This window comes from Plecotus auritus (genome assembly GCF_963455305.1).
Source record: "Plecotus auritus genome assembly, chromosome: 6".
Lineage (NCBI taxonomy): Eukaryota > Metazoa > Chordata > Mammalia > Chiroptera > Vespertilionidae > Plecotus > Plecotus auritus.
The window spans coordinates 13,531,627-13,559,116 of record NC_137773.1 but is presented as its reverse complement, the minus strand read 5'-3'; the positions used below and the strand labels follow the sequence as shown (position 1 = coordinate 13,559,116).

Sequence of the window (27,490 nt, the reverse complement as noted above, 5' to 3'; positions counted from 1 at the left end):
AGAATTCAAAACTGAATGGCAGCATGGATTTAGACTTAATTTTTAAAATACTTTGGTTAATGTCTTCACCTGAATGTGGATCATGGGTCTATTTTGACGCTGCCAAATGCCATTAAATTCTCGGGGGTGGGAGGGAAACTGCTTTGTCAAAGACACAAGTCAAATATATCACAGATTTTACCAGGGATCCTTTCTTACCAATTCCAAACATTCATTCTAGAACTTGCTGTTCAAATTCCTTGGGGTTTGTATCCCACCGAGTTTTCCTTTACTATGTCCTTAGAAAAAAATCTTATGGAACAAAATGTGTGGGTCACAAAATGGAGCGTATAATGGTGTGTGCGATGTATTAATGTAACGTCTGTGTGTATCTAAGCATCTGAATTGGTTTTAGGAAAACTATTTCCTGATTCAGAACATTTGAAATAAATTAGAAAGACTGCAGGTAGGGAAGGAAAGTATGAAAAGCAGAAACACTCAGGATAGTAACATAACTTTTGAAAAGCAAGACTTTTTAACGTGCTGATGGGCATGCATCTAATTTCTTTACTGATTCTCTTTCCAGTTCTATGATTTCAATCCTTATAAAACCAGCAGAATTTTTAAAAGACATCTAGAAAACCAGGTCTTTATTCCAGTTTAAGAAATCCCATTTAATAATTTTACACGTGAATGAGTATTCTTTCTAAGCTCTGTGCAAAGTATTAAGTTTGTTAAAGAATTTTACACACACACACACACACACACACACACACATATTCACACACCCTTTCTGTTAGCAAAAACAACAATATTAATTCATAAAGCAACAATACTATTTTGATAGAATTTACTTTTATTGTCTATTAGTCCCCTCAAATAAAACAAAAGCAGATCCAGAGACAGAGAAGCATTGATCAGACCGTCAAACCTCAGAGGGAAAGTAGGGTAAGGTGGGGGTAAGAGGGAAAGATCAACCAAATGACTTGTATGAATGCATATAAGCCTAACCAGTGGACACAGAAACCAGCGTGGTGAGGGCATGAATGGGAGTGGGGTGTGGGGTCATTGTGGGGATAAGAATACATATGTAATACCTTAATCAATAAAGAAAAAAAATAAAGAAGAGAAATAGGTAGTTGACTATAGACAATGTATATTCTACTTAATTGAAATGGATAAAATTTGCTGTTATAATAGCAAATTCAAGGACTCAGGAAAATTGAAAAGAATAATGTCCTTTAATCTTTGTTAAAGATAATTTTTCTGATATTTATGATTCCTTAAAAGTGATTTTGAGGATATAATAAACATTAAAATATTAAAAAGTAGCTCAAATGTTTCCCTTCATTTCTATTTTATGTATCATTCTGTAAGGTATTGAAATTCAATCTAATGGATATGAGACTTTGGAAAAAACTTCAATAATAATGACTAACTTAATTTTTATAATTTTTTGGAGTGCATTTTTTTAGCCTTAAAGGATATAATGGTATATGTTTATTACAAAAATCTTCAGAGTTGAGTCATTAAAAATTTTAAGTACATTTTGAGAAGGTCTGTCTTTTGAAAACTACTCTTCATAGTATTAAATGCAGACTTTAGATAAAAAAAAACCATAATCAGCTACAGAATTAGAGAAAAATGTTAACACCATTATGTCTGGATGCCATAAACTGAAATGATCTAAAATATATTTCTCTGTAAAATTACTTAATTTCATTTCTTTACTATTGATTTCTGGTAGGTTATGTATTCCAGTAGATTTCCATTATAAAAATGGACCATTTAAAAATATTATCCATGTGGGGAAAAAGTATTACATATGTAATACTTTCAACAATAAAGAATTATTTTAAAAAATCCATTTGCTTTCAGATGAAAATATGTAGAGGAAATATTTGAGACTGTCAATGACTTATAAGGGAGTAAAAGATTCCTCTTAGCAGGTTTATTATCACAGCTGGGATAATCTACTCTTGCAAGAAAAAGGGGCTCCCTCTCTTCATTATTATGTCAAAAGTCTGGTTTTATAAAAATAACAACACATTGTGCAGAAGGCAGGGATATTTTGTTCCGAATGCCCTCAGAAAATATGAAAATGTGACAAGCTGAGACTTGAGACTAATGTAAGAAACTCTGTGTGTGCAAATTCATTATGACCTGTTTTTCCCCCCCCCAAAAAAAACACACACTGCATCAGAAGGTTTAGCATTACTCTGTGGAGATATACCCAGGGTCCAATAACTAAGAAACAAAATAGTTAACTTGGTGCATCCAGATGACAGAAATCAATCTGCAGATATTATAACACTATTTAACAAGGTTACCTTTTCAAGACCAAGAGCAATACTGAGAAAATGAAAATAAAAGGATAATATATAAACAAGATATACTGGAAGGGGCTTTGTGTTTGAGATAAAAGAGATAAAAAAAGAATAAAATGTGTGGAATTCTAATGATTTCATATACTCTATTTAGGAACACAAAGAGAAACATAAGTTGACTTTTGTTCATATTTTAAGTACAAAGTAAATGAAGAAACCTTTAAGTGAACCTGAATTGAAATACAATCAGTAGCCAGAAAAATACAAATCAAAATTGTCAGTAATTGTGGAATTTGTTCTCATTTAAAATCCCTGTCTTTGAGGGGAGGGTGTGGAGCTCTGCTTCCCTCTTGCAACCAGGGCCTGAAGAATGTTTTTGAAAGGCTCTTGACCTTCTGTACTGACCTAAAGCATGGACAGTATAGAAGAATACAATGGTTGGGAAAAGGGTGAAGGCAAAAGCCAGAAAGAATGGTGAGACAGGGAAGTACAGGTTAGAGAAGAAAGGAGAGCAAAAAAGGATATTAAAAATAAGGAGAGAGTAGAGAGAGAAGTGAGGGGGTAGTGAAGGGGAAGGAGAGCAACATGAAGACACGTTAAAGGAGAAGGATCAGCATTATGAGGAGTTCCTGGATGAGTCAGGATTCCTCTGTTCATTTCAAATCAGGACCAAACTACACACTTTTCTGATATTCATTTTCCCAAGTTCCTCCTTATTGACTGTGATTATAATAAACTAAAGAAACCTGAATTCTCTCCAACTTTCTAAAAAAATTACATAATGCTCCCTTTGAATCGTACCCATCTGGTTGCAGTTCAGGCACCATCAGAGTGGCCTCCTGCACTCTGGTAAGGGGGTTGCAGATAGAACCCATAACATAGATCTAACGTTTAATTCAGAAGAAAAGATGTTTGGGTTTTTAATGACAAGCAATGCCCTTCCAGTGACACCTTTACCTTCCCGTTTGCCCCACCATATATACAGGTGACACTTTACTGATGATATGACAAAATCCCAGGGTGAGCCAGGTTAATGACATCCAGTTTAGTGTCTGGGGCTTGCCACCAGGGTGAGGGCTCACCTTCCTCCTGTTCACCGGTTCATTCTCACACAAAAGACCTTGGCTTCGATACACAATTTTATTTCACTCCTTAGAAAACAGATTAGGGCAAAAGCCATTTTTTAAATGGAACTCAACCAGGATAGAGCCAAAGTAGTGAGATCTTGGTTGAGTCACATGTTAAAGGAATTGCAGAACTTTTCACCCCCCTCCCTACTAATGGTATTTCCTAAAAATAGTGTTATAATTTCTAAATACTGCCTTAAGTTTAATCTCAATAAATAATGTATAGGATGATGGATACCTCTCCAAGATTTCATCATCAAACCATACAGAGAAAGAAGGCAAAGAAAAGAGATGCACCATCAGGTGACAAACCCAGGTGGATGGGAGTAGATAGAAGTGAACTGGTGGGCAGGAATATAGGTAGAAGAATGGGCTTTATTTCTCCCTACTTAACAGATATTCAGTTAATATTTTCTTCTTTTTTCTGTGTTATAGATTTTAGGTTTCGTTTTGTTTTATATTTTACTTAATTGGAGGTATCAGTTAGTTAAATATTGGCAAACAGTATAACTAGAGTTTTCTCTTAAGGTATTTTAGCACTAACACGTTATTTAACAAACACTCTTTGCCTCAAAGCAGACTTTCTCCTTACTTATATAATTTCACTAATTTTGGATTTATTTATGTCTGTATAAGACCTTTCAGACTTCTTTTAGCCCAATTATTATAAGAGACTTCTGCTTTGAGATTTAAACATCTCCAACTACGTAAGTTGACTGGGCTGGATATGCGTGCAGCTGGCCAGGTGGCATTGGATCCTTGGGGAATTAGGTTGGGATCTTGGCTTACATATGTGTCTTTATGTCAAAATATGTGAAGTTGCAAAATTAAATGCTCTGGGGAAAAATTGGATTAACTTCAATTTGAAATTGTATGTGACTTTGTGAAGTTTAGATTACTAAGGGATATAGAAAGCAGTACAGTTTAATACATTATAAAAAATTTCAGTCTTGTTCTAGCTCAAGATTATAAGATATCTGATATCCATGTGATCTTTTGTTATTTTTCGCACCCTGTGTGATGTTGAGATTATAGGCAATCATTTTAATTCATGTTTAACTAAAGTTAAAACACATGTTTTATATTTATGTGAAAAAGCTAGAATTCCAAAAGGTTAGAAGACAAAATATATTTCTGTCACAATGGAATAGTTTTTGATAAAATAAAAAAGATTCTGAAATACAATACCAAAAACAAATTTTAAAAACTTAGCTTTATCCAATATTTGTTATTGTTATTATATTTACTGTCCCAGATAATGGCTTTGAGTGTAATCTGTTGAAATTCTATTCTTGAATTCTTCGTTTTGAATTTGCTGTAGTTTTATCTGGTGCTTTCAATGCAAGGTGTGTAGCAGATGCTCAGACTTAGGCATAATGCAATCTATTTTCACAGAAATTGTATATCCAGACATCCCATAATTCAGTTGAATTTCAGTGAAAAGGCAGTTACCAAAACCCAAGAGGAACTGTTAAAATGAACAGAGAGCACCTCTTAGCCTTTGCTGGCTGACATCGCCCGTCAGCTCGTGAAGCCAGCCCGTCTAATGAATCCAACCAAATACCCAAAGGGATGTACCAGCACGATTCGGAACTTTCTACTCTCATCTTTTCCTGGTGTGTAGAAACTGTCTACCAGCGCAGAGCCAAGAATTTCCTAAGATAAAATGTAGCCACCGAGGCTATGCTCTCCTTGTAAAGGCCAGATGACTAGTACAGGATGCACGTGATTTTTTGTGCAGTTATTTTGACCTTTCATTTAGTTACCATTTCCCATCTTCTTTCTAGAAACAATGTTGATTTTTTAAAATAAATCTTTTCTATAGATGCTATATTTTTTCAGGTAAAATCTGAATTATTTGAAAAATAATGTAGGAGTCCTTTTGAGATGACAATCTCATTATTAATCATCAGGAATGCTGCCACTTCAGAAAACATCAGAGGACAGAGTCCTAAGTGGATGCCGCCTCCCTCCAAGATTGTTGTGTTATTATTCTCATATAACTAAAATGGGAAAAAAAGAAGTATCTTACCTCAAAGTGACTGCAGGTTACACAATCAAGACCTAACATAGAGGAAAAGAAACCCATTCCTCCAATACAGCAACCATATTTTTTCCTAACTGTTAGCCCTCTCTCTAGAGAAACTGCCCATAATGTAAGGAGCAAAGAAGGAAATTTCCCAGTGGAATTGAGATAAATGTCTGCCACAGTAAAATTTACTTTTGTCCTCCCCCACCCTGGGAGTTGCTTGTATCACCTGAGTTCGTGAAATGCAAAGGCAACAAAAGATGAGGAACTATTTAGAGACCTTGAAGTGGGAGTCCCACCCTCTCTGCATCTTTAGCAGCTAAACACATACAAAATTAAGTAGCACTACATACCAACTAGGGAAAGCTGCCAACTAGTCTAACACATTAAGGGATGAAAATGAAGGATGTTCCAGAAAGATTGGCAGGGAGCAGAAACATTGCCCAATCCAGGAGCATACATTGATACTGATGTAGGGAGTCCAGGATATTTTCAATGTCCAAACAGGACCATTTCAAAGTAAAACTTAAAAGATACACTTTATTCTGATGACTAATGTGAGTCCAGTTAGTCTCCACATAGTGACTGCCTCCGTGGACTGACAGACCACAAAGAAGCTTAGAGAAGGCAGTAGACCTCCTTCGTAAGGTACAAGTCCTTGGCACACGGCGTCGTGAATACTCTGCCGCAGTAGACAGCATTTCCAGTGACACTATGGCCAATGCCTTAGTAAATAAGTTGTTGTGATAGGCATTACTAATAAAACACCACCTATAATTTTTCAGTGTTGATTGCCTCCCCAACCCCCTTTTGAACACTCTTGCAATGCATTATTCACACAGTATTAAGCCATCTTCTTAAACTGCAACTGACATAATTTCACTTCATTACCCAAAGGTTTCTTTTTGCATTAGAATAAAGGTCAACTGCTTAGTGAAATGCACAGAGATCTTTAGGTGTGGGCCTACTTGCCACTAGAGTGTCATCTTATATCATGATCATCAGCAACACCAGGCTCCGGACATATTAACCTTTGTTTTGTTTTGTTTTTTTAGAGCGAGAGGAAGGGAGAAGGGGGCGGGGAGAGAGAAACATTGAGAAAAATGTCAACCAGTTGCCTCCCCCATACACCCAGTTTGGGGATCAAACCTGCAACCTGGGTATGTGCCCTGACCTGGAATCAAACCTGGATCCCTTAGGTGCATGGAACTATGCTCAACGTACTGAGTACTCCAGCGAGGGCAAACTTTCTGTTTCCTAAACATAACACACTTACTTTGAATCTTGTTCTTTCCTCTCCTTGAAACGTTTTTCCCTGGATCTGCCTCTCCCTGACATTTTCTCATCTTTCGTAGTTTACAGTCCTCTCTTCAAAAGACATTCTTTCAGAGAATTCCCAGTAATCTGAAATTTATTAGTATAATTTGTGTATTTATACATAAATATATATATATATAAAATGCCTATTTGTCTAATCTGTTTCTAATCTATCTAAAACATATTTTCTCAAAGACTATGAGATATGCTACAGAAGAAGAAGAACATTCGCACTTTTGCTCACCAATATGTTACTGTTACCTGCCTGACACAGAAAATGCTACACACACATTTGCTGACGAATTTAATATACCCAACAAATTCATCTCAAAGTGTTTTTGGCATCACAATCTTATTTAACCCTCACTCCAATACAATGCAGTCAGCTGTGCAGGTATTATTTCTTGAGATGAGAATTTCATTATTAAGAGTCACGGATGCTCAGAGGGATTAAAGGATAGTACCTAAAATCATGCAGCTTGTTCTCCAGGAAAATCACAGTTAAAATCTGAGTCTTTTGACTCAGAATCCACTGTGCTTACTGCTTACTATACTCCACTGCTTTTCTCATTTTTGCCTCAAGCACTAATCATCTTTTTGAATTATCACTGCAAAACATCTGTTATTTCAATACTTATCAGCAGGTTATCAACATTGTAAGACATCCCAAGTAAGAACAGATCTTCTGTGGTCTAGCAGTTAGAGTATATAATATAGTGTGTATATATGTATACATATATGTGTGCATTTGTATGTGGGTATATGTGATATATTTATAAATGTATCTTTGCAGTTTGTGCTTATTAAAAGACTTACTTGAATTGATTTATTTATCAACAAAATCTTCATTTACATTGTTGAACTACTTGAAGATATTCCCCAATCATTGTAAGAAGAGCAATCATCATCATCATAATTCTGTTTTACATAACTCTACCAGGGTTCCATAAACTACGGCCCTCGGGCCACATGCAGCCCGCCAAGGACATTTATCTGGCCCGCCGGGTGCCGCTGCCTGTCCTGCTTAGCAGCCGACTTGTCCCGGGCCCGCAGTGTGCATAAGAATTTGTTCATAGTTTTTTTTTAAACTATATTACGGCCCTCCAACGGTCTGAGGGACAGTGAACTGGCCCCCTTTTTAAAAAGTTTGAGGACCCTGCGTCTATTCCACGTTACTCCCTTGAAAACTTGAACATGTGTATGCATTTAAATAATTTTGTTGTTGTTTTTTACATTGGACAGTGAAGGATTATTATGAAGAAAATATTTGATTGAAAAAATATGCTGATTAATCTGCTCTTTCAACATGTCTTCCAAACAAGTTATTTTAAATGATTTTCATTTTCAGACTATTTTCTAGTTACATAAAGGGGTTCATTTATGTTTAACTTTGGCTAGGTGTATAAACATTCTAGCTGACCTTCATTAGAAGTTCCTGACTCATGTTGCATGCTCTTAACTAGAGTATTTGGAAGGATAAAAATTTATTGTCTTTTCCTCATGTGATCCAGAGAAAGGCTTTGAGTCTCTAGCACTAAGTCAATAAAGTCTGGCACTAGAGCAGATGATTTAGATACTAATGTTCTAGTATTCCTTAAATAATAAATAATTTACATAGATAGATCCCCTCCTCCCACCCCATGGCGATTTCAACCTGAAGGGGAAAGGAAGACATGACTAAATTTTCCCAGCTTTGGGGAAAAGAATATTCCTCAACCATTCCCCTAAATCTCAAAGAGTATGCATATGAGCACATCTTCCATTGAAGCCTGATCCTGAACCCGAAGAGGTCTTGATTCTAGACCACCATTTCTTTACCAAAAAAGCAAGTTAACCAACCACTAATTACAATTTGGCTGAAGTTCATTTGCAACAATCCTCTGGCTATCTTAAAACTTTGCACTCCAGATTTCTCTGCCTTAAAGAAGAATCACTTCAGGGGCCACTTAGGGACTTCCTGGTGAGCTACAGTGAGAGACATACTTGTGGTCAAAGGTGTCTATCCCTTGTTTACCGACACTGAACTCAACTGAGTGAGAATGCGATTTGAGGATAATCATTAAGTACATATTTGAATAGAAAAAAATATAAGGGAATACATCAAGATATTAATAGTGGATTTATGTGGATGGTGGTACTCCATGATAGTGCATGGTGAAAAGGTCATTTCAGAGACTCATGTGGTGAGGCTCTTGGTCAGGTATCTGCCTTGGAATAATAGTACAGTGGTGAGTTTTGGGAAACCTCAGAGGGAGATGGCTGGCAGAAAATAAGAAGTACTGGCAGATGATGAACTGGTATGGTAAATACACTTAGGGGCAAGGATAGATAAAGTAATAAATAGACTTTAAAATGTGGTTATGGCCATTGATATGACCTGTTTTCCATTTATGCCTAATCCCTACATGCACAGTAACAATTATGTCTGGCAATAAACGTATGCAAACTTAACCATGTTTTATGTTCTCTTTGAATGGTACGGTGATCTTTACAAAGAGGCTTCTGGGCCTTTTAATTTGTCACTTATGTAGCCCAGTAACTACTAGAAAGCTAAAAACATCAGAGGGAAACAGCACATATATTTGTCAAGTGAATACCTCACTGCTTAAGAGCATTGTATCATGCTGGATAAAACAGATTGGCTGCTCCCAAAACATCTGGTAAGCTAATTTTTGTAAAGCTAGCTACCTTGGGGAAATACCCTGCAGAGCAGAAATGTTACCCTCCCTGTCCTCATGATGTAGGTAATCGTGATAAAGGAGTCCAGGAGAGCTGCCCCACACCTTCCAGCACTGCCCAGTGCAGACAGGCCTTCATATATTTCTCAAATTATCATGCATTTAACGGCAGATCCCTGCTACAAACATAAAAGTGAATATAATTTTAATGCCATAAATGTCACTCAGATTTTTGAGATGTTCACCATAAATCTCATAGTTTATAATCTGGAGAGAACCTAAACTCAACCTTGGAAACAAATGACTGCTGGAAGGGGCTTACAAGCATGGAACCCATATAAGGGGCAAATGGCTAATATAGCTGAGATTTATTGCTGACAGCTGTTCTTTCTTCTAAAGCTGCACAGTTGGTGCAGAATATTAAAACTGACGTCCCAAGTGAGTTCTAAAAACACAAATCTATTTTTTTTTGTCTCAGCCTATATCCTCCATTTTGAAAATTTTAAAAGGTAAACCCCAGATAATTCTTATGTCAACCATCTCTTTATGCATTTTGGAACAAACGAAATTGTTTGCAAAAACAAACAAACAAAAAGAAGCCAAAAATATTGTATTGGTTATTGAAGGGGCTATCTCCACCTTCAAATTATTTTATATTGGGAGGTACACATTATGTGCATTGTATAACATGACTTCTTTGAGAGAAATTTGCTCAGAGAGTATTGACTGTGTACAAGGGAATTGCCGAGGGATAAAATTGATATTCAAAAAATTTATTATCACATATATTGGATCACCATTTTAATGTCCTATGCCAGAGATGCATGTCCCAATAAATAAAATAAATTGCTTAATATACTGGGGTGTTATTTCTCAGAGCTAAAGCTGGAAATTACAAAGTCATCTGTTTTTCATTCTCACCTCTCAACAAATTGTTTCCTTTTATGAAAGAAACATTTTTCTATTTTTTGTGCAAGTGAATGTGTTTCCTTAAAAATGTCTGTGTTGAGTTGTTAGAAAACTACAATAAATATGTTTTACTGGTTGATATATATGCTCATAGACCAATACAATAAAATCATATTGAACTGGAAATTGAATCTATTAAATGAACTTTTCTGTGCCATAATATGTTCTTATCCTCAAAATTGAAGATATTTATATGAGTTGTCAGGTTTTTCCAGGGACTAATTTGGGTAATTCAGTTATGATTTAGTGACAGCAATAGTTTATAAAGCGTACGCTTGAGTCCATAAAGAGTTAATAAAGCTTGCTACCATACAGTATATACTTACCAAGAGTAGCTAAATACCTAACGGATCTGGCAAGCTGTGTAAGAATATAGACGCTTAAGCCATAGCCATATGCTAACACCTTTTTATTGCAATGTGAAATGGCCTTGTATCATTTAGGAAAGTGTGTCCATTCTTGAAGAATTCATTAAGCAGTAGCTGACTTCTCCATAAAGTTTCCACCTCCCAAAGTAGCATATTTAGGCTCTGTTCTCCATTGAAAAATATTAACTGTGAAATTTCATGTGTAAGCAGTAAATTATCAGGACTACACAGTGGACCAATTTTAGAAATAGCTAATCAAAGCCAATAAATTTCCCATTTGGGTGTAAGTGTGTAGCGGTGAGATCTAATAAGGGCTGTTGATAGACATTCACTGTCCCAATTTTCTGCTTCATCAGAGCGCGTAACTGAAGTGAAGACTGACATCTTCGTCACCAGTTTCGGACCGGTTTCAGACCACGATATGGTGAGTGACACTGCATTTTTTTTTTTTTTTGCTCTCTTGGGATGTTTTCTAAATTTACTTTTGAAAGAAAAATATATACTAAGTATTTAGGGAACAACTTGAAATAACTTGACTATAGCTTTGTGTCTATGTGCATAATATATAATATAAAATGTATACATAATATTTACATAATAGAAAATACCCATTTACTTCTCTGGCCAAGACTATTTATGATTATCAATCACTGCAGCCTTCTTTATTTCCATCCCTGAAGTGACAGCCTTGCCTTGGTTTATGTTCTGTAATCCAAATAGTGTGAGTGTAAGTTATCTTCCATTTCAGTTAGGAGGATTCTAGGTTTCTGAGTAGCCAGCAATATTATAGCCATAAATATTGCCATTTCTGAACTTTTTGGCTAAAAAGGGGAAATGAATATAAAATCTTAATGCATATTTGACCAGAATTAGACAGAGAAATAGTTAAAATATACTAGTAAGAAATATTTTGTTTCATTACAAAAGGCATTCATTAAATTGTTATCAAGAGTGTGAATAAAATGAATGCATACCTGTTCTTTCTTTTCCCAACCCCAATGTTTAACATGCATTTCTCTTCCATCTGATGGGCACTGGTGCACCATAGAGCTCTGCAGGTATTAAATAATGTTTCCAAAGTCCTAACAGCCAAGCTCCTATGTAAGCAAAAAAAAAAAAAAAAAAAAAAAGTCACAAAGAGGCCATGAAGATACATCATTATGAACATTTCCAAGATCTATTAATTGAATATTATCTTTGAAATGCCATATTAATGTAAAAGTCCTGACTCCATAGTAACTCAGATGACTCAGAATAAAAGTTATAGAAAATATCAACTGAGACCAGCATTTCCCAAAGTGTGAAACTTACAGTGCACCCACGTTGGCAGAGTAAAAGCTCTGACAAGTCCTGCAGTAAGGAAACTGCTTAAAGTCATATAATCTAGTATCTTCCAATTGTATTTACCTTAAATCCTTTTTCTTCATGTAATACCTGTTGACAGTCTATAGACCTAATGCTCTGTGAGTCAAACACTGGGAGATGCGGACTCAGGATAATTTAGATCTTAAAACAGGTTATGAAATGTACCAACTGTTGCAAATTAGGGTCAGTGGAGCACATGAGAGACAGCAGAGTGGTGGGTGACAATAAGATTTCTGAACCAGAATGTCTGGGTTCATGATCCCAGCTCCTCCACTTATAAGGATAGTTCCTTGGGTAATATATTTCTGCCTCAGTTTCTTCATGTGTAAGAGGGAAGTAATAATAATAATACCTCATGGGGTTATCACAAGTGTTAAGTGAATTAATACATGAAAAGCACTTAAAATTCTTGGTGTATAAAAAGCACTAAACAAATGTCAGCCATTATTACTCTGGAAGAAACAGAAATATAAAAGCTAGCCATAATTGTGGACTTGTTACTCCAGCAAAACATTTTGCCACTGTGGTCAGTCTGTAGACCGCTTGTTGAAATACTGTGTGATACAGTAATTGCTATATTGATTGCTCTCTGAGGACCTATTGTGATTCTTCCAGGTGGGAACGCCATCTTCACACAACACCATTCTCTCATGCTACTTTTCTAACTAAGAAGATTTCATAGATCTCAGTCATGTTTAAGGTCAAATTTAAACTCCTCTGCTTGTATTCCATACTATCCATAAATGATTTTACTAACATGTCCCCACTTGTTCTACATATTGATTATTTAATCATTTGTGTGAGACAAATACAACGTGGGGGTTAGCAGGACTGGCTCTAGGATTCAGGCTGGTTGAATGCAAATCTCCTCACTATCAACAGCATGACCTTGGGCAAATCACTTAAACTTATAGTGGGTATGTTATTATTATTACCTATTATTATAAGACTAGAGGCCCAGTGCACGAAATTCTTACATGGGGAGGTGTCCCTCAGCCCAACCTGCACCCTCTCCAATCTGCATCCCTCTCACAATCCAGGACTGCTGGCTCCCAACTGCTCGCCTGCCTGCCTTCCTGATTGCCCCTAACCGCTTCTGCCTGCCAGCCTGATCAACCCCTAACCACTCCCCTGCCAACCTGATTGATGCCTAACTGCTCCCTTGCCAGCCTGTTTGCCCCTAACTGCCCTCCCCTGCAGGCCTGGTCACCCCTAAATGCCCTCCCCTGCAGACCTGGTCACCCCTAACTGCCCTCCCCTGTAGGCCTGGTCCCCCCCAACTGCTCTCCCCTGCAGGCCTGGTCACTCCTAACTGCCCTCCCCTGCAGGCCTGGTCCCCCCCAACTGCTCTCCCTTGCAGGACTGGGTCCCGCCCAACTGCCTTTCCCTGCAGGCCTGGTCGCCCCCAACTTCCCTCCTCTGCCGGCTTGGTCACACCTAACTGCCCTCCCCTGCAGGCTTGATTGCCCCCAACTGCCCTAGCTTGCAGGCCTGGTCCCTCCCAACTGCCCTCCCCTGCTGGCCATCTTGTGTCCACATGGGGGCAGCCATCTTGTGTGTTAGAGTGATGGTCAATCTGCATATTACTCTTTTATTAAATAGGATAGAGGCCTGGTGCATGGGTGGGGGCCAGCTGGTTTGCCCTGAAGGGTGTCCTGGATAAGGTTGGGGGTTCCCTTGGGCTGTGGGGTGGCCTGGGCGAGGGGCCTGTGGTGGTTTTCAGGCCGGCCATGCCCCCTGGCGACCCAAGCAGAGGCCCTGGTATCTGGGGTTTATTTATCTTCTACAATTGAAACTTTGTAGCCTGGAGCGGAGCCAAGCCTTCTGCTTGCTCTGTGGCGGCAGCCATTTCTATTGGGATTTATGTATCTTCTATAATTAAAACTTTGTATCCTTAAGCGGAGGCCTGGGCTGGCCAGGGTGTGCGGAAAGCTTGGCTTCCTCCATCGCTGGGGCAACCCTAGCCTCCTGCTCTCTCCAGCTCCGTGGCTGCCGCCATTTCTGTTTGGATTTATGTATCTTCTATCATTGAAACTTTGTAGCCTTAAGCGGAGGCCTAGGCCGGCAAGGGCAGGCGGAAAGCTTGGCTTCCTCCATTGCTGGGGAGACCCAAGCCTCCCTCCTGCTCTCTGTGACCATAGCCATTTTGGTTGGGTTTATTTGCATATTCGCCCCTGATTGGCTTGTGGGCGTGGCTTGTGGGCATGGCTTGTGGGTGTAGCGGAGTGATGGTTAATTTGCATATTACTCTTTTATTAGATAGGATTGTTAGGATTTTTTAAAATAAATCTTTATTGTTCAGATTGTTAGGAATTTTAAATGAGATACGCAACTGAAGTGTCTACTGATAGTACTCAATAAATAATAATTATTATTTTTGCCTCTGAACTCCTTATGTACCCTACATGGAAATTTCCTCTATTCTATACCCATCTAAATCCTGTATTTCCACAAAGGCCCAAATCAAGACCCAAATGCTTTATGAAAAAAAATGTTTTAATTAATCCAATATCAAAATAACTTTCCTTTTCAGCATTTTAATTACATTTACTGACTGTAAAATACAATTTAACCTCACATAGAGCACTGCTTTGTAGAGTTATTTTTCTTATAAAATGTCTTATTTTCCTAAAGTGATGCAAAACTACTAAAGATACAGTTTCACATTCCTCACAGTATCAGTGTGCTGCTAGCTTACCAAAAGTGTTGAATTATTACTTAATTGGAATAGGTTTAAAAGTATATATTATCTTTAAAAATTAAGGTCTCAAAGGACTTAATAAATATCACCATTTTCCCAACTTGAGTTCTGAATCTTTTGAGAAATAAGACAATGAGTAAGGGATATGAAATATGACAAAATCACCTTTATTACTAACAATGCTATTGCAGAAGGTGGCTTTTATCTGCTGAAAAGAGGGTTTTCTGAGAGTAAACCCCAGGACCAGCCAGATTAACCCACCTAGTCAACAGGCAGTGTTGGCCTCCCTCTGCTGGGGTATAGACTGTCCATGTGAACTTTCTAGCATAGAGATGCACAGAAAACTTTGTGAGTCTTATGAACAGTCACCATCCAAAATGGAAAATTCAAGAGGAAGAGGCTATGATTGGCAAGATTGATTTTTCCTTCCGAATTCACCCATCAAATTAAATTAGTTCTCTTTCCTCCCCTCCCCAAATAGAATAGTATTAGGGAATGGAGAGCATTCAAATGATTTATACTGGATCTGTGCTCTTCTGATCAATGGAAACATCAAGAGAGGAAGTGAAACATTACAGACATCATCCTCAGGCAATAATCCTATCTAATAAAAGAGTAATATGCAGATTGACCATCACTCCAACACATAAGATGGCTGCCCCCATGTGGACACAAGATGGCCACCACAAGATGGCCAGCAGGGGAGGGCTGTTGGGAGGGACCAGGTCTGCAAGGGAGGGCAGTTGTGGGCAATCAGGCCAGCAGGGGAGGGCAGTTGGGAGGGACCAGGCCTGCAAGGGAGGGCAGTTGGGGGCGATCAAGCCTACAGGGGAGAGCAGTTAGGGGTGACCGAGCCTGCAGGAAAGGGCAGTTGGGGGGGATCCAGTCCTGCAAGAGAGAGCAGTTGGGGGGGACCAAGCCTGCAGGGGAGGGCAGTTAGGGGTGACCAGGCCTGCAGGGGAGGGCAGTTAGGGGTGACCAGGCCTGCAGGGGAGGGCAGTTAGGGGCAAACAGGCTGGCAAGGGAGCAGTTAGGCATCAATCAGGCTGGCAGGGGAGTGGTTAGGGGGTGATCAGGCTGGCAGGCAGAAGCGGTTAGGAGTAATCAGGAAGGCAGGCAGGCGAGCAGTTGGGAGCTAGCAGTCCTGGGCTGTGAGAGGGATATCCGACGGCCCATTTAGGCAGTCGGACATCCTTCATGGGCAGTCAGACATCCCTCATGGTGTCCCAGATTGGAGATGGTGAAGACTGGGCTGAGGGACATCCTCCCCACCTCTGCACCTGTGCACAAATTTCGTGCACCGGGCCTCTAGTTAATAATAATAATAATAATAATAATAATAATAATAAATGGCTATTCTTTCTCCAGCTCCTCGTATGATGCCTAACAAAGAGTAGATGCTCAATAGGTGTTGTAAAGACATAGTAATGAATAAAGCCCTAGGGAATCAAAAACTTTCCTCTTGAAAAATAGTTGGCATGCCTTTGAGTTATTGCTTCAGATTAACTGTGACTTAAGGAACCAATGATATCTATTTTTTGGTCTTAGACCAGAGGTACACAGTAGGGTTTTTTTTTTTAATATATTTTATTGATTTTTCACAGAGAGGAAGAGAGAGGGATAGAGAGTCAGAAACATCGATGAGAGAGAAACATTGATCAGCTGCCTCCTGCACACCTCCCACTGGGGATGTGCCCGCAACCAAGGTACATGCCCTTGACCGGAATCGAACCCGGGACCCTTCAGTCCGCAGGCCGACGCTCTATCCACTGAGCCAAACCTGTCAGGGCCACAGTAGGGTTTTTAATAAACCATTAGCCCCATGATTATCATAAATTACTTTCCAAGCCTGGCCTTTGGTCAAATATTAGATAGGAAGAAGGGGAAGAGAGTCTAGGCCACTGATACTCCCTATTGCCTAAATACCTGGAGCCGCACAACGTTTGAATTGTTCTGTAACCACACTAGCCATAGGTCTGCAACTGATCTGCTAAGTTGCTAGTGGAGATGGTACCCGGCCACGTTGAGAAGATTAATCATGTAAATCATGTTATAGTAGAATTATGCATAAGACAGAGCAGCATGATTTAGAAACTGTCAGAATTAGAAGGCAGAATGACAAAGCTATTTTTAAGACAGGAAAAGCTTCCTAGTTTTTAAAGTGGGAACTGATGAAGTATCTAATTAATAATAGCCATTATGACACTCAACATTATTGGATACTTACGATATGGTAGGCACCATGCTAAAGGTTTTATAGACCATATCTCATCTAATTCTTATTTTAGGTAAGTATTTTAATATTTTAGCTAAGTATTCTTATTATCCACATTTTCCAAAGGAGGAAAGTGACCCAGCTAGGGAGCAACTTGACCTCAGACTGTCTGTCCCTAGAGGCTCCACAGCTCCCTAAGCATCTGACTTCAACTGGAATAGAAAACAAAATTAGGACAACTCCTTAACTTTGTTTTAAAAACCATTAATTAGCAATCAAACAGCACATTCTCAGGGCACTAGGTTCTGACAGAAATATCCAGGCAGCACAGCCACAGAGCCCTGCTTTCCACGGTGCTTACAATGTAGTACGCCAAAGCACACACAGATGGTCATAAATGGTGCAAGCGGGAACACTTCATTACAGTACTTATTTAGGAACACAAGACGTTTTGCCCAGTCTTCAGAACAAGCCTTACATTTTTGAGGGACCTACTCTGTTGAACAAGGTAACTTGGAGAGACCTTTCACCTGAGTGGCGGGGGCTGGAACTGTGATCCCTGAACAAATTCTTCACCACTGCTTCCTATTTGTTCAGACAACCTTCTGTGGAGTCCTCTCTTTTGCCTCTGTCCTCACTTTGCTTGGTTATGATTACCTTCTTGTTTTCCGCCCTAACACCATTTCAAAGAAATAGCAATTTTTCATTCCCAGCTACATAAAAATCCATTATAAATATATGTTCATAAAAAATAATAAAGTAGGAGACGTATAATAACTTCTAACATTTACTGAGAGCTTCCTAGGTTCCAGACAAACTGTTTACTCACAGTAACTAACTTATCAAAAGAGCAAGTGAAAACAAGTGCTGCTGTCATCCTTATTATTGATTGGGAAACCAAGGTTTAGAGAAGGTAAGAAAATGGCCTAAGGCCTTTCAGCGGGCACAGACAATTCAGCTCTAGTTAGCAGGTTTAGCATTTATTTCTGTAACCGTTATAGTATGGCTCTGCCCTCTCCGTCCTCTTGTTACAGTTTCCGGAAGAAGGGGTGCTGGCCTAACTTGGCCTAATGAACTGTTACTGGGGGCAAGGTCATGCTCTACAAGGTGCTGCTGGCATCACCTGCTGCTACCATGTCAGTACTGCAGGGGCAGTTCTCAGGACACAGGAGACCAAATATTGACCCTCGAGTAGGCAGGAGCTGATCTTTATCAACTCCTCTTATTTCAGTTTTCATTTTCACTTCTAACAGAGGAGAAATAGAAATGAAAACGTATCCAATTAATTTTGCTACGTGTGTGTGTCTGTGTGTGTGTGTGTGTGTGTGTGTGTGACCAGTACAACATTTGAAAAGAGAGTATCTTAAATGAACTTGGGGATTTCATTGTCTGTTATTAGCACAGGTAAGTAAAGCTGGCGGTAAACATGATATCCATGTAAATGTGAGAATTTTTTCAAGACTTATTTTAGAAATCACTGACTTTGGTATAGATCTTGTCAAAGATTTGATAACAAATATATTTTCAGTTTATTCTACATTAACATTTATCTTCAAAAATATCCTTGGAGCAAGCAAACAAATGAACCCAGTTTTTAGATTCATGAGGACTTGGACAGTTTACATATCACATCCTTGGAACTTTCATTTACAAGTGGCCATTCCCTCTACTGTTGACTAGGCTAAAGTAGTTCAGTTGGACAGAGAAGAGAGTATATGTGGCTGATTACTGAGTAATGACAATATCATCATGATCTCATAAACTGGCCTGTTGTCCAGAGAAGAGGACATACACAGCCCAGAGTAAATGCACCCACAGCTCACTCCCCTTCTCTCCCCCGTTCCCGCTAGCACTGCTACTTTGTATCACTTCCTGATGGAATGAATCTGCAGGCTCCCTGGCCATTTCTCTCCTCACCAAAGAGACCATTGTATGACCACCCTATTCCTCCAAGAGTTTTTCTTACAGCATCCAAATCAAACCATTTCTCCTCTGCTGAATTTAACAGATGCTTAAACAAATGTTTCTTGGTGAGTAAATTCCTATCTCATGCATCTTAGTGCCTTCATCTGATACTGCCAGACACAGAAAAACCCAGCCATCAAACAAGGTAACTTCCCTTGTCTACAAAGATAGACTAGCATCATGTTACACTTTTTGTTTCAATCAGAATTTCACACTATGCTTAGTGCATTGTAAACTACCCAATATAAAGTGATCAGTAAAGGCCCAGCAGAGCCAACGGTGCACCAAGAATGAACCTTCAGGCTTTACCCAATCTTGCTTAAAGTCTGAGAAAGAGACAGGTAGTTAAATTCATGCACAAAATGCCTAGACACGGACATTAGTTTGCAAGTTGAAAAGTTGGTGTGGATGTGACTTAAAAAAACAACAGAAGCAGCTTTCTGATGCATCAGAGTTAAGTAAATGTAGGACGATGTCTTCAAGTTAACCTTCCGTCTAGTTTGGAGCATGCTAAGATTAATGGAGAATCCAGTCATCTTTATTTCAAACCATTGAGTTCCAAATTTAGTGTCAGTGTAGCAAATCCTGCAAGGAAGATGGATATTACCATTTTCAATTTTAGAAGCCGGTAAGTCACATTGCTTGTATTCAGATTAGCAGATGTTTGTCTCTGGGTATTGCCATAAGGAAAGCTGTGTTTATTCAAATAGACAGAGTCCCTGGCTGTGAATGATGATGAGCTTCACACATTTCTCATGTGTCCTATACACACATACACTCACAAATGCACACACACACACACCCATATTCTGTATTCTTTGTTTCTTCAGAAAAGATCCAAATTATCAGCAAAACAGATTCCTTATTTTCATATTCATCTTCATTGTGTAGAGTTGAAAGTGTACATACATTATCTATGATAAAAAATGTTCAATTTAGCAAAAAACGGAGATAGGATTGTTACACTCACATTGGAATCATGAATGATTTGGGATTGAGTGTGAGGTCTCCAGACACCATGAGGGACCTCCAAAACACTGTGCTTTATCTTTATAATTGGAATTGTCTCATTAAAAAGTGTTCTTATATGTAATAACTTCTAACATGACTTCCATTTTTATTTGCAAGATATTCTATCTCTTCAGGTGCTGGTGTAGTGGAGGTGGGTTGGGGGCAGGGTGTTATTTTCATTTATCTTAGGAGATAACTAGATCCAAGAAATATTTCAGAAAATGATTATGCCAACCCGTGATTCACCTGACATTGACATGTACAGGCCACCACAAGTTTACTTCTAGAAACATCACTGAGCTCATATTTTACTTCTAAAGTTGCAAAAATTATGCATTGTCAATGTAAGCTATTTGCATTGCAAATTACAGCACAGTAAACTCTTTGCCATTTTCCATAATTACCTAGGAATATACCATAGATGTATTTTTCCGTCAAAGCTGGAAGGATGAAAGATTAAAATTTAAAGGGCCCATGACAGTTCTCCGGTTAAATAACCTAATGGCAAGCAAGATCTGGACTCCAGATACCTTTTTTCACAACGGGAAGAAGTCGGTGGCGCACAACATGACCATGCCCAACAAGCTCCTGAGGATCACGGAGGACGGTACCTTGCTGTACACCATGAGGTAAGGAGGACCGTGTCCCTTTGGGAATCTTCCTGTCCTTCCTTTTTTCCGTGGGTAGGTGATCATCAAGCTGATAGGCAATGGTAGGATATCTGGTTTCATTTTTCCCCTATTATTCAACTTCAATAATTACTCAACTATGAGAAATAAGCTAGCTACACTATTACACAAGTATTAAGTGTTATGTAAAATGACTAGGTAAAATAAAAAAGTGTTTACAATACTAGTATATATTAAGTAATTCAGTGCATTTCTCCCACATGCTCTAGTGCAATATGAGTAACTTCCTTTCCCTACAATTAACTTCATACATTCCTGCATTCCAATAAGGTCTAGATCAAATTTCTAAAAGCCACCTCAAGGTGTAAGTATGGAAATCTTTCTAATTATGAAGAAGGGCAAAACACAAAGGAAGGTTCAAAATTCTTAGAAATGATAGGTTCATGTGGAAGTATACATTTTGAAGGGGGATATGAATTCACAATGATATTGTTAGTTAGATTAAGAATATAGATATTTTAAATGTTGCTTAAATTGAAGAGTAGTATATATTTATGCTTTATAAACATTCCCCACAATTTGAGATTACCAGAGAGCCTAGCATCTAGATACCAATCATTTATTTATGGCTGAATGAAGGAAACATGACTCAAATAAAACTTTGAACATTTTTAAGAAAATAGAAATATTTTTAAATACTTATATATGTTTAAGACTAATTTTTAAGGGAAATAGCTGTTTCATACCCAGTTGACTTGTTAAAATGTTGTTTTTGTAGATCTGGCCAGCACTTGGTAATTCAGACCATACAATTATTCCTTTGGTATGGAAAGACAAGCAAAATCCTAGACTTGGAGAATTCTGTTTAGCATGGAAATAGAGTGATATTTTGCCTTTGGAGAGAGCTCCCAGAATTCCTAGCTTCATATTTTTAATATTCAAATAAATACTAAATATTCAAATAAAATATTCAAATATAAAAGACAGAAAAATGCTTCAAGAACCACTTTAGATGTGAGACTCAACTAGTATAAGTATAATAGGACTTAAAAAATGAAAAATCAAAAAAGAGAGAAAATAGAGGATCAGATACAGGTGTGTTGAGACCTTTCCAGATCATGCAAGCAGGATCTGTTGATATTTGAAATTTGAAATAATCTACCTTGTAGCTGCCCAGATGGCAATGTCTATAATGTCTGGCCTTCCTTTTGCTCATTTCCTAGTATTAATAACTAGCTAATTACAATAGTATCAGTATGGATAAATATATTTTCTAAAGATCGTGTGAGGAATTGGGCCATAAATTCCCTCAAAATTCCACCAGAGGAGAGCAAAATTATTTCAGCAAATTCCTTTCTTAAGTACTCTTTTTAAAGCGTGAATGGAATTCACATTCCCAGGAGATATGGACTAAAGGGAAGCACAGCATCATCCTGGCTTCAGTTAGGCAGTGGTTTCTTAAATAAAACAATGGTTGTGATATAGTGAGATCACATGTTCACTCTACAAAACACTTATGTTAATCTCAAGTACACAAAGCCTGAGGACACAGTTCTTGTTTCGCTTATTCCTTTGATTTATACATTTGATGCTATTTTAGAGGAGGCAGTAGGGAGAACTGCTCATTGGAAAGGAGAAATTCTTTTTTTTCCTTTCTATCCATGAATTCTTCTTAACCAAGGATGAATTGGTAAATTTGCAAGTATTTATTTGCTTACATCCAGTCTCATCCTTGAAGGATTTAATGTTGCTAGGTGGATTATTGATGATACTTGTTTTGGAAAACATTAGCAATGCTTGTCCAATCATACAGAATCAGGTGTCACCTACTTTCTCAAAACAAACAAAAATGGAAAAAAATCATCATAATTATAAATAATTCTTTTTAGATCATTTGATTACTAACGGCTCAATATAATGCTACAGTTTGTGCCTGTCTCCCTGCTTTGTTAATATATTTGCTAATATATTTGTTAATGTATTATAGGTAATAATATCACATTTGTATGTATCAGGAAGTATCTAACCTGTAGGACTCTTCTTTGTGTCCCATATTTTCCCTGAAATGATAAGGCTGACAGTGAGAGCTGAATGCCCAATGCATCTGGAGGACTTCCCTATGGATGCCCATGCCTGCCCACTAAAATTTGGAAGCTGTGAGTACATTTATTCTCATTTTTAATTTTTTTTTATGAGAGGGCTAAGTCTTTACATAAGCGAGAGAACTCTAATTAGTTAAGTTTATTAGATCTATAAAAAGCATCAAGAAAGTTTAAATAGTGAATTGCTGCAATGCATTATAAAAGTAATAATCTTCTTTTATATTTTTATTAATTTCAGGGAGGAAGGGAGAGGGAGAGAGAGATAGAAACATCAATAATCAGCTGCCTCCTGCACGCCCCACACTGGGGATCAAGCCCACAACCCGGGCATGTACCCTGACTGGCAATCGCACCTCAACATCTGGGTTCATAGGTCAACACTCAACCACTGAGCCACACCTATCTACACTAATAAAAGAGAATCATGCAAATTGATCGTACCTGCACTACGCCTACCAACCAATCAGAGCGAGTATGCAAATTAACCCAACAAAGATGGTGGCAGCCTCAGAGCTGGAGTGAGCAGGAGGCTTGGGTTGCCCCCGGCGATGGAGGAAGCCAAGCTTCCTGCCAGCCCTGGCTGGCCCTGGCCTCTGCTCAAGTCTACAAAGTTTCAATTATAGAAGATAAATAAATCCCAACAAAGATGGTGGAAGCCACGGAACTGGAGTGAGCAGGAGGCTTGGGTTACCCCCAGTGATGGAGGAAGCCAAGCTTCCTGCCTGCCCTGGCCAGCCCTGGCCTCCACTCAAGGCTACAAAGTTTCAATTATAGAAGATAAATAAATCCAAGATACCTGCTTCCAGCTGGCCCTGGCCTCCACTCAAGGAGGTGCAGAAAAAAAGAAAAGAAAAAAAGGAGGGGCTGGGAGCTTGGGTTGCCAGGGGGCCTGGCCAGCCTGCAAACAGCCATCAGCCCCTCACCCAGGCTGGCCACACCCCCATGGGGTAAGGGTTCCCACTGGGGGGCTTGACCAGCCTGCAAGCAGCCATCAGCCCCTCACCCAGGCTGGCCAGGCACCCCAGCGGGGACCCCCACCCTGTAGGGGGTGTGGCCAGCTTGAAAACAGCCCTCAGCCCCTCCCCCAGGCTGGCCATGCCCCCCCCTCTCCACCCCCAGCAGAGACCCTCAGCCCATGGGGGCATGGCCAGCCTGCAAACCACCTCAGGCCCCTCACCCAGGCTGACCCATGCCCCAAGGGAACCCCCACCCTGATCCAGGACACCCTTCAGGGCAAACCAGCCGGCCTCCACCCGTGCACCAGGCCTCTATCTATACTAATAAAAGGGTGATATGCTAATTAGACTGGGAGACCTTTCAGGAGACCTTCCTGACGTTCTTCTGGACAAAGCCATGGTGGCGGACCCAAGGTAGAGGCGGTCACAGGCCAAGAGGGGAGGGCAGTTGTGGATGATCAGGCCAGGATGCGATGGCAGTTGTGGGTGATCAGGCTGTGGGGGGTGGGGCCATTGGGGGTAAGCAGACCAGCAGGGGGGCCAGTTGGGGGCAAGCAGGCTGTCAGTGGGGGTCAGTTGGTGTGATCAGGACAGCAGGGGGGGCAGTTTGGAGTGAGCAGGATAGCAGGGGGGAAGTTGGGGGCAAGCAGGCCAGTGGGGAGGGAAGGAGGGGGCGAGTAGGCCAGCCAGGGGGGCAGTTGGGGGTGAGCAGGCTGGCAGGGGAGGCAGTTGGGGGCAAGCACACTGGCATGGGGGGCAGTTGGGGGAAATCAGGCTGGTGGGGTGGGGCATTTGGGGGCGAGCAGGCCAGCAGGCAGAATGGTTAGGGTCATTCAGGCAGGCAGGCAGGCAGGCAGGTGAGCGGTTAGGAGCCAACAGTTCCGGATTGTGAGAGGGATGTCTGACTGCCGGTTTAGGCCCGATCCCTGTAAACCAGCAGTAGGACATCCTTCGAGGGGTCCCAGATTGGAGAGGGTGCACGCCAGGCTGAGGGACACCACCACCCCCCACTAATAAGTAATAATCTTGGACTGCACTTTTTAATGTTATTTGAGAAAGGACTTATTTTCTATCTACTGGACTAGAAAGTATGGATTTAACTATTTAGAGGAAAATTCTATTTCTGTTGAAGTTGTATTCACAGAAAAACAACTGGAGTATGGATGCTTGAACCAAATAGATAACATTTCTTTCCAATAAATGGAGATGATTGTGTTTCTTTTCTATCATTACTGACATTTGTTTGACCTTAAGAATAAATCAGCTTGTTTATCATATGGAAATACTGGTAGTTGACAAAGGACAACAATTAGCTGTTTCCTAATAATTAAGCTTACACCTAAAAGATGCAGCCGGGAAAAAATGTACCCTGATCAAAGTCTTCAGGATGTTATAGGTCTGTTTGCATACTGCATAAAACTTAGGTATATATTAATGCTTTTGAAGGTCTCATAGATTAATCTCTTTCATAATAATTTTCTGGGTTTCTGCTACTAAATATGAGGGCACACATTAGAGGAGCCAAGAGAACTGTGGCCCCAGAGCCAGGTTCTCTGGTCTTCCTCTACCCTTCTGCTTTTGACCAGTGTGTGGGCAGAAAGTGTGTGGGAACAATGCACTCCTGGTTTCCTGCAGGGGAGGTACATACAAGGACTGAGTCAACTCCTGGACTTACCTAACCAGCTGTCTGTTCTCTCTAGACAAGCAATCTAAACAATTATTTCAGTGAAGGTATATGATTCATAGGAGAAAATTGTGGTAGTGTAGGAAGACAGCAAGCAAAGAAAATAGCAAAGGGCCTTCAGGCTCCTAACAGCACTAGTCATGGAGAGACAAATTTCTTTTTTTATGAGTCTCATTCTATAGTGAAACCCAAGGATATAAACTTCACAAGCTGTCAGCTAAATAGAACTTTGGTGATAAATCCCTCTTCCCCATCCTTTTCCCATTTTAATGAATGTTTTATGTCAAGAACTATTATGTTTTCTCCTGATTATTGGTTTCATTTTTAACAATGGTATTATATATTATGTGTTAGTTGTATGCCAGGCAGTACAGTAAGCATTTGTATATGCATCAGTTCATCTAATCCACAAATTATCCTTATAGGTAGGAATATCAAACATCATAGTAGCCTGACATAGTTTGGATGCAGGCGACTGCCTTACCCTTATTTCATCTCTCATGCACTTCACTCCAGCCACATTGGTCTTCCTGTCTGTTCTCACACATGCCACATTTTTACCTGCCCTGGAGGAAGAACCTTGTTAGTTTATCTATCCAGAGAAACTCTTCACCATGACTTAGGATGACTCATTCTCTCATGTCTTTATATAAAAGTCACTTCTTCAGTGACCCTCTCTGAGTCCCTAAAACAGGCCCTATCTCCTTCATTTTCTATCCCTTCACACCTGTTGTGTATGGCTTTATTGTATTTAACACTACTTGAAAGTATACATTGATTAGCTTATCTGGTGTTGCCCCACCACTGCAATGCCCATTCCTAAGATCAGGGAACCTTGTTAATGCTCACTACTATATCTTCAGAAAAGTGCTTTGTCCTTTGCAGATGCTTAGTGACCATTTGTTATGAGAGTGAACAGATAACTGAATGAATCAGGGAAATGTGTTTTAGTGTTTCTAAACTAAGGGACATGGGCTCTCTGTTCCTAGCCTGCCCCTGGAACCATGAACTAGAAAATATGAAGCTGATAGAACACACCAACTCCTTAGGAGAAGAAAAGTGGCATGACACATGGACTGTTTTCCATTGTTTCCCTTTAGATGCTTATACCAGAGCAGAAGTTGTTTATGAGTGGACCAGGGAGCCAGCACGCTCAGTGGTGGTAGCAGAAGACGGGTCACGCCTCAACCAGTATGATCTTCTCGGACAAACCGTAGACTCTGGAATTGTTCAGTCCAGCACAGGTAAGCGCCATCTGACAACTCCAGATATGGAGAAGGGAGCATAAAAGATTTTTTTGTGAGGATGTGGTAATTCAGCAAGTCTTTCAAAATCCCAATAAGAGAAAGAGAAAAAACTGCACTACACTGGGGTACGGTTGAGTTGAAAACTAGTGGAATTGCTATAGACCTGTCATCTTAGACTTTTCATTTAATGCCCTTTGTCCTGTGTTTATCTACAAAATAAATAACTGATTCTATGTGATCAGTATAGCACAATATTTAGGTATGTGAACTCTTAAGGAAGAATGTTTGGGTTAAATCCTTACTCCTCTACCTTGCCAGGCTCGTGGTCACCTCACAAGGTAGTTGGAAAGAAAAAATTTCTTTTTTAAATTTCCATTAAAAATACATACTATAGTTCCTGGCACATAAAAAGCTCTCAGTGGGCCCAGGCTGATAGCTAGGTTGGTTAGAACATTGTCCCATTACATCAAGGTTATGGGTTTGATCCCAGGTCAGGGCACATACAAGAATCAGAAAATGAATGCATAAATAGATGGAATAATAGATAGATTTTTCTCTCCCTCTAAAAATCAATAAATAATTTTAAAAACTCTAATAAAGGTTAGGTATTAATATCATCTAGTCCCCATTTACTGCCATGATTCAATGAATCCTGGTGAAATTATAGCAGTGATCATTACACATGGGACATCAAAAAACAATTCATTCTACTAATCCATTTGTATCTGTAGCCAAGAGTCTTCCTCAGCTACATCCTATAGAAATATAATCACATTACTGATAACTCCATTTGGGAATTAAAAATAGGTGGCATGTCATCC

At 39.5% G+C, this 27,490-nt stretch overlaps 1 protein-coding gene across 2 annotated transcripts in view; it reads left to right on the top strand.

Annotated features, from left to right (window-relative positions):
- GABRA1 (gamma-aminobutyric acid type A receptor subunit alpha1) overlaps positions 1-27,490 on the top strand; it is a 55,830-nt gene that overhangs the window by 7,847 nt on the left and 20,493 nt on the right. For both annotated transcript variants that reach the window (XM_080675012.1, XM_080675013.1), the window contains exons 4-7: positions 11,151-11,218; positions 20,460-20,680; positions 22,754-22,836; positions 26,523-26,666. In XM_080675012.1, the coding sequence (XP_080531138.1) occupies positions 11,151-11,218; positions 20,460-20,680; positions 22,754-22,836; positions 26,523-26,666 (516 nt within the window). The remainder of the gene's footprint in view (positions 1-11,150; positions 11,219-20,459; positions 20,681-22,753; positions 22,837-26,522; positions 26,667-27,490) is intronic.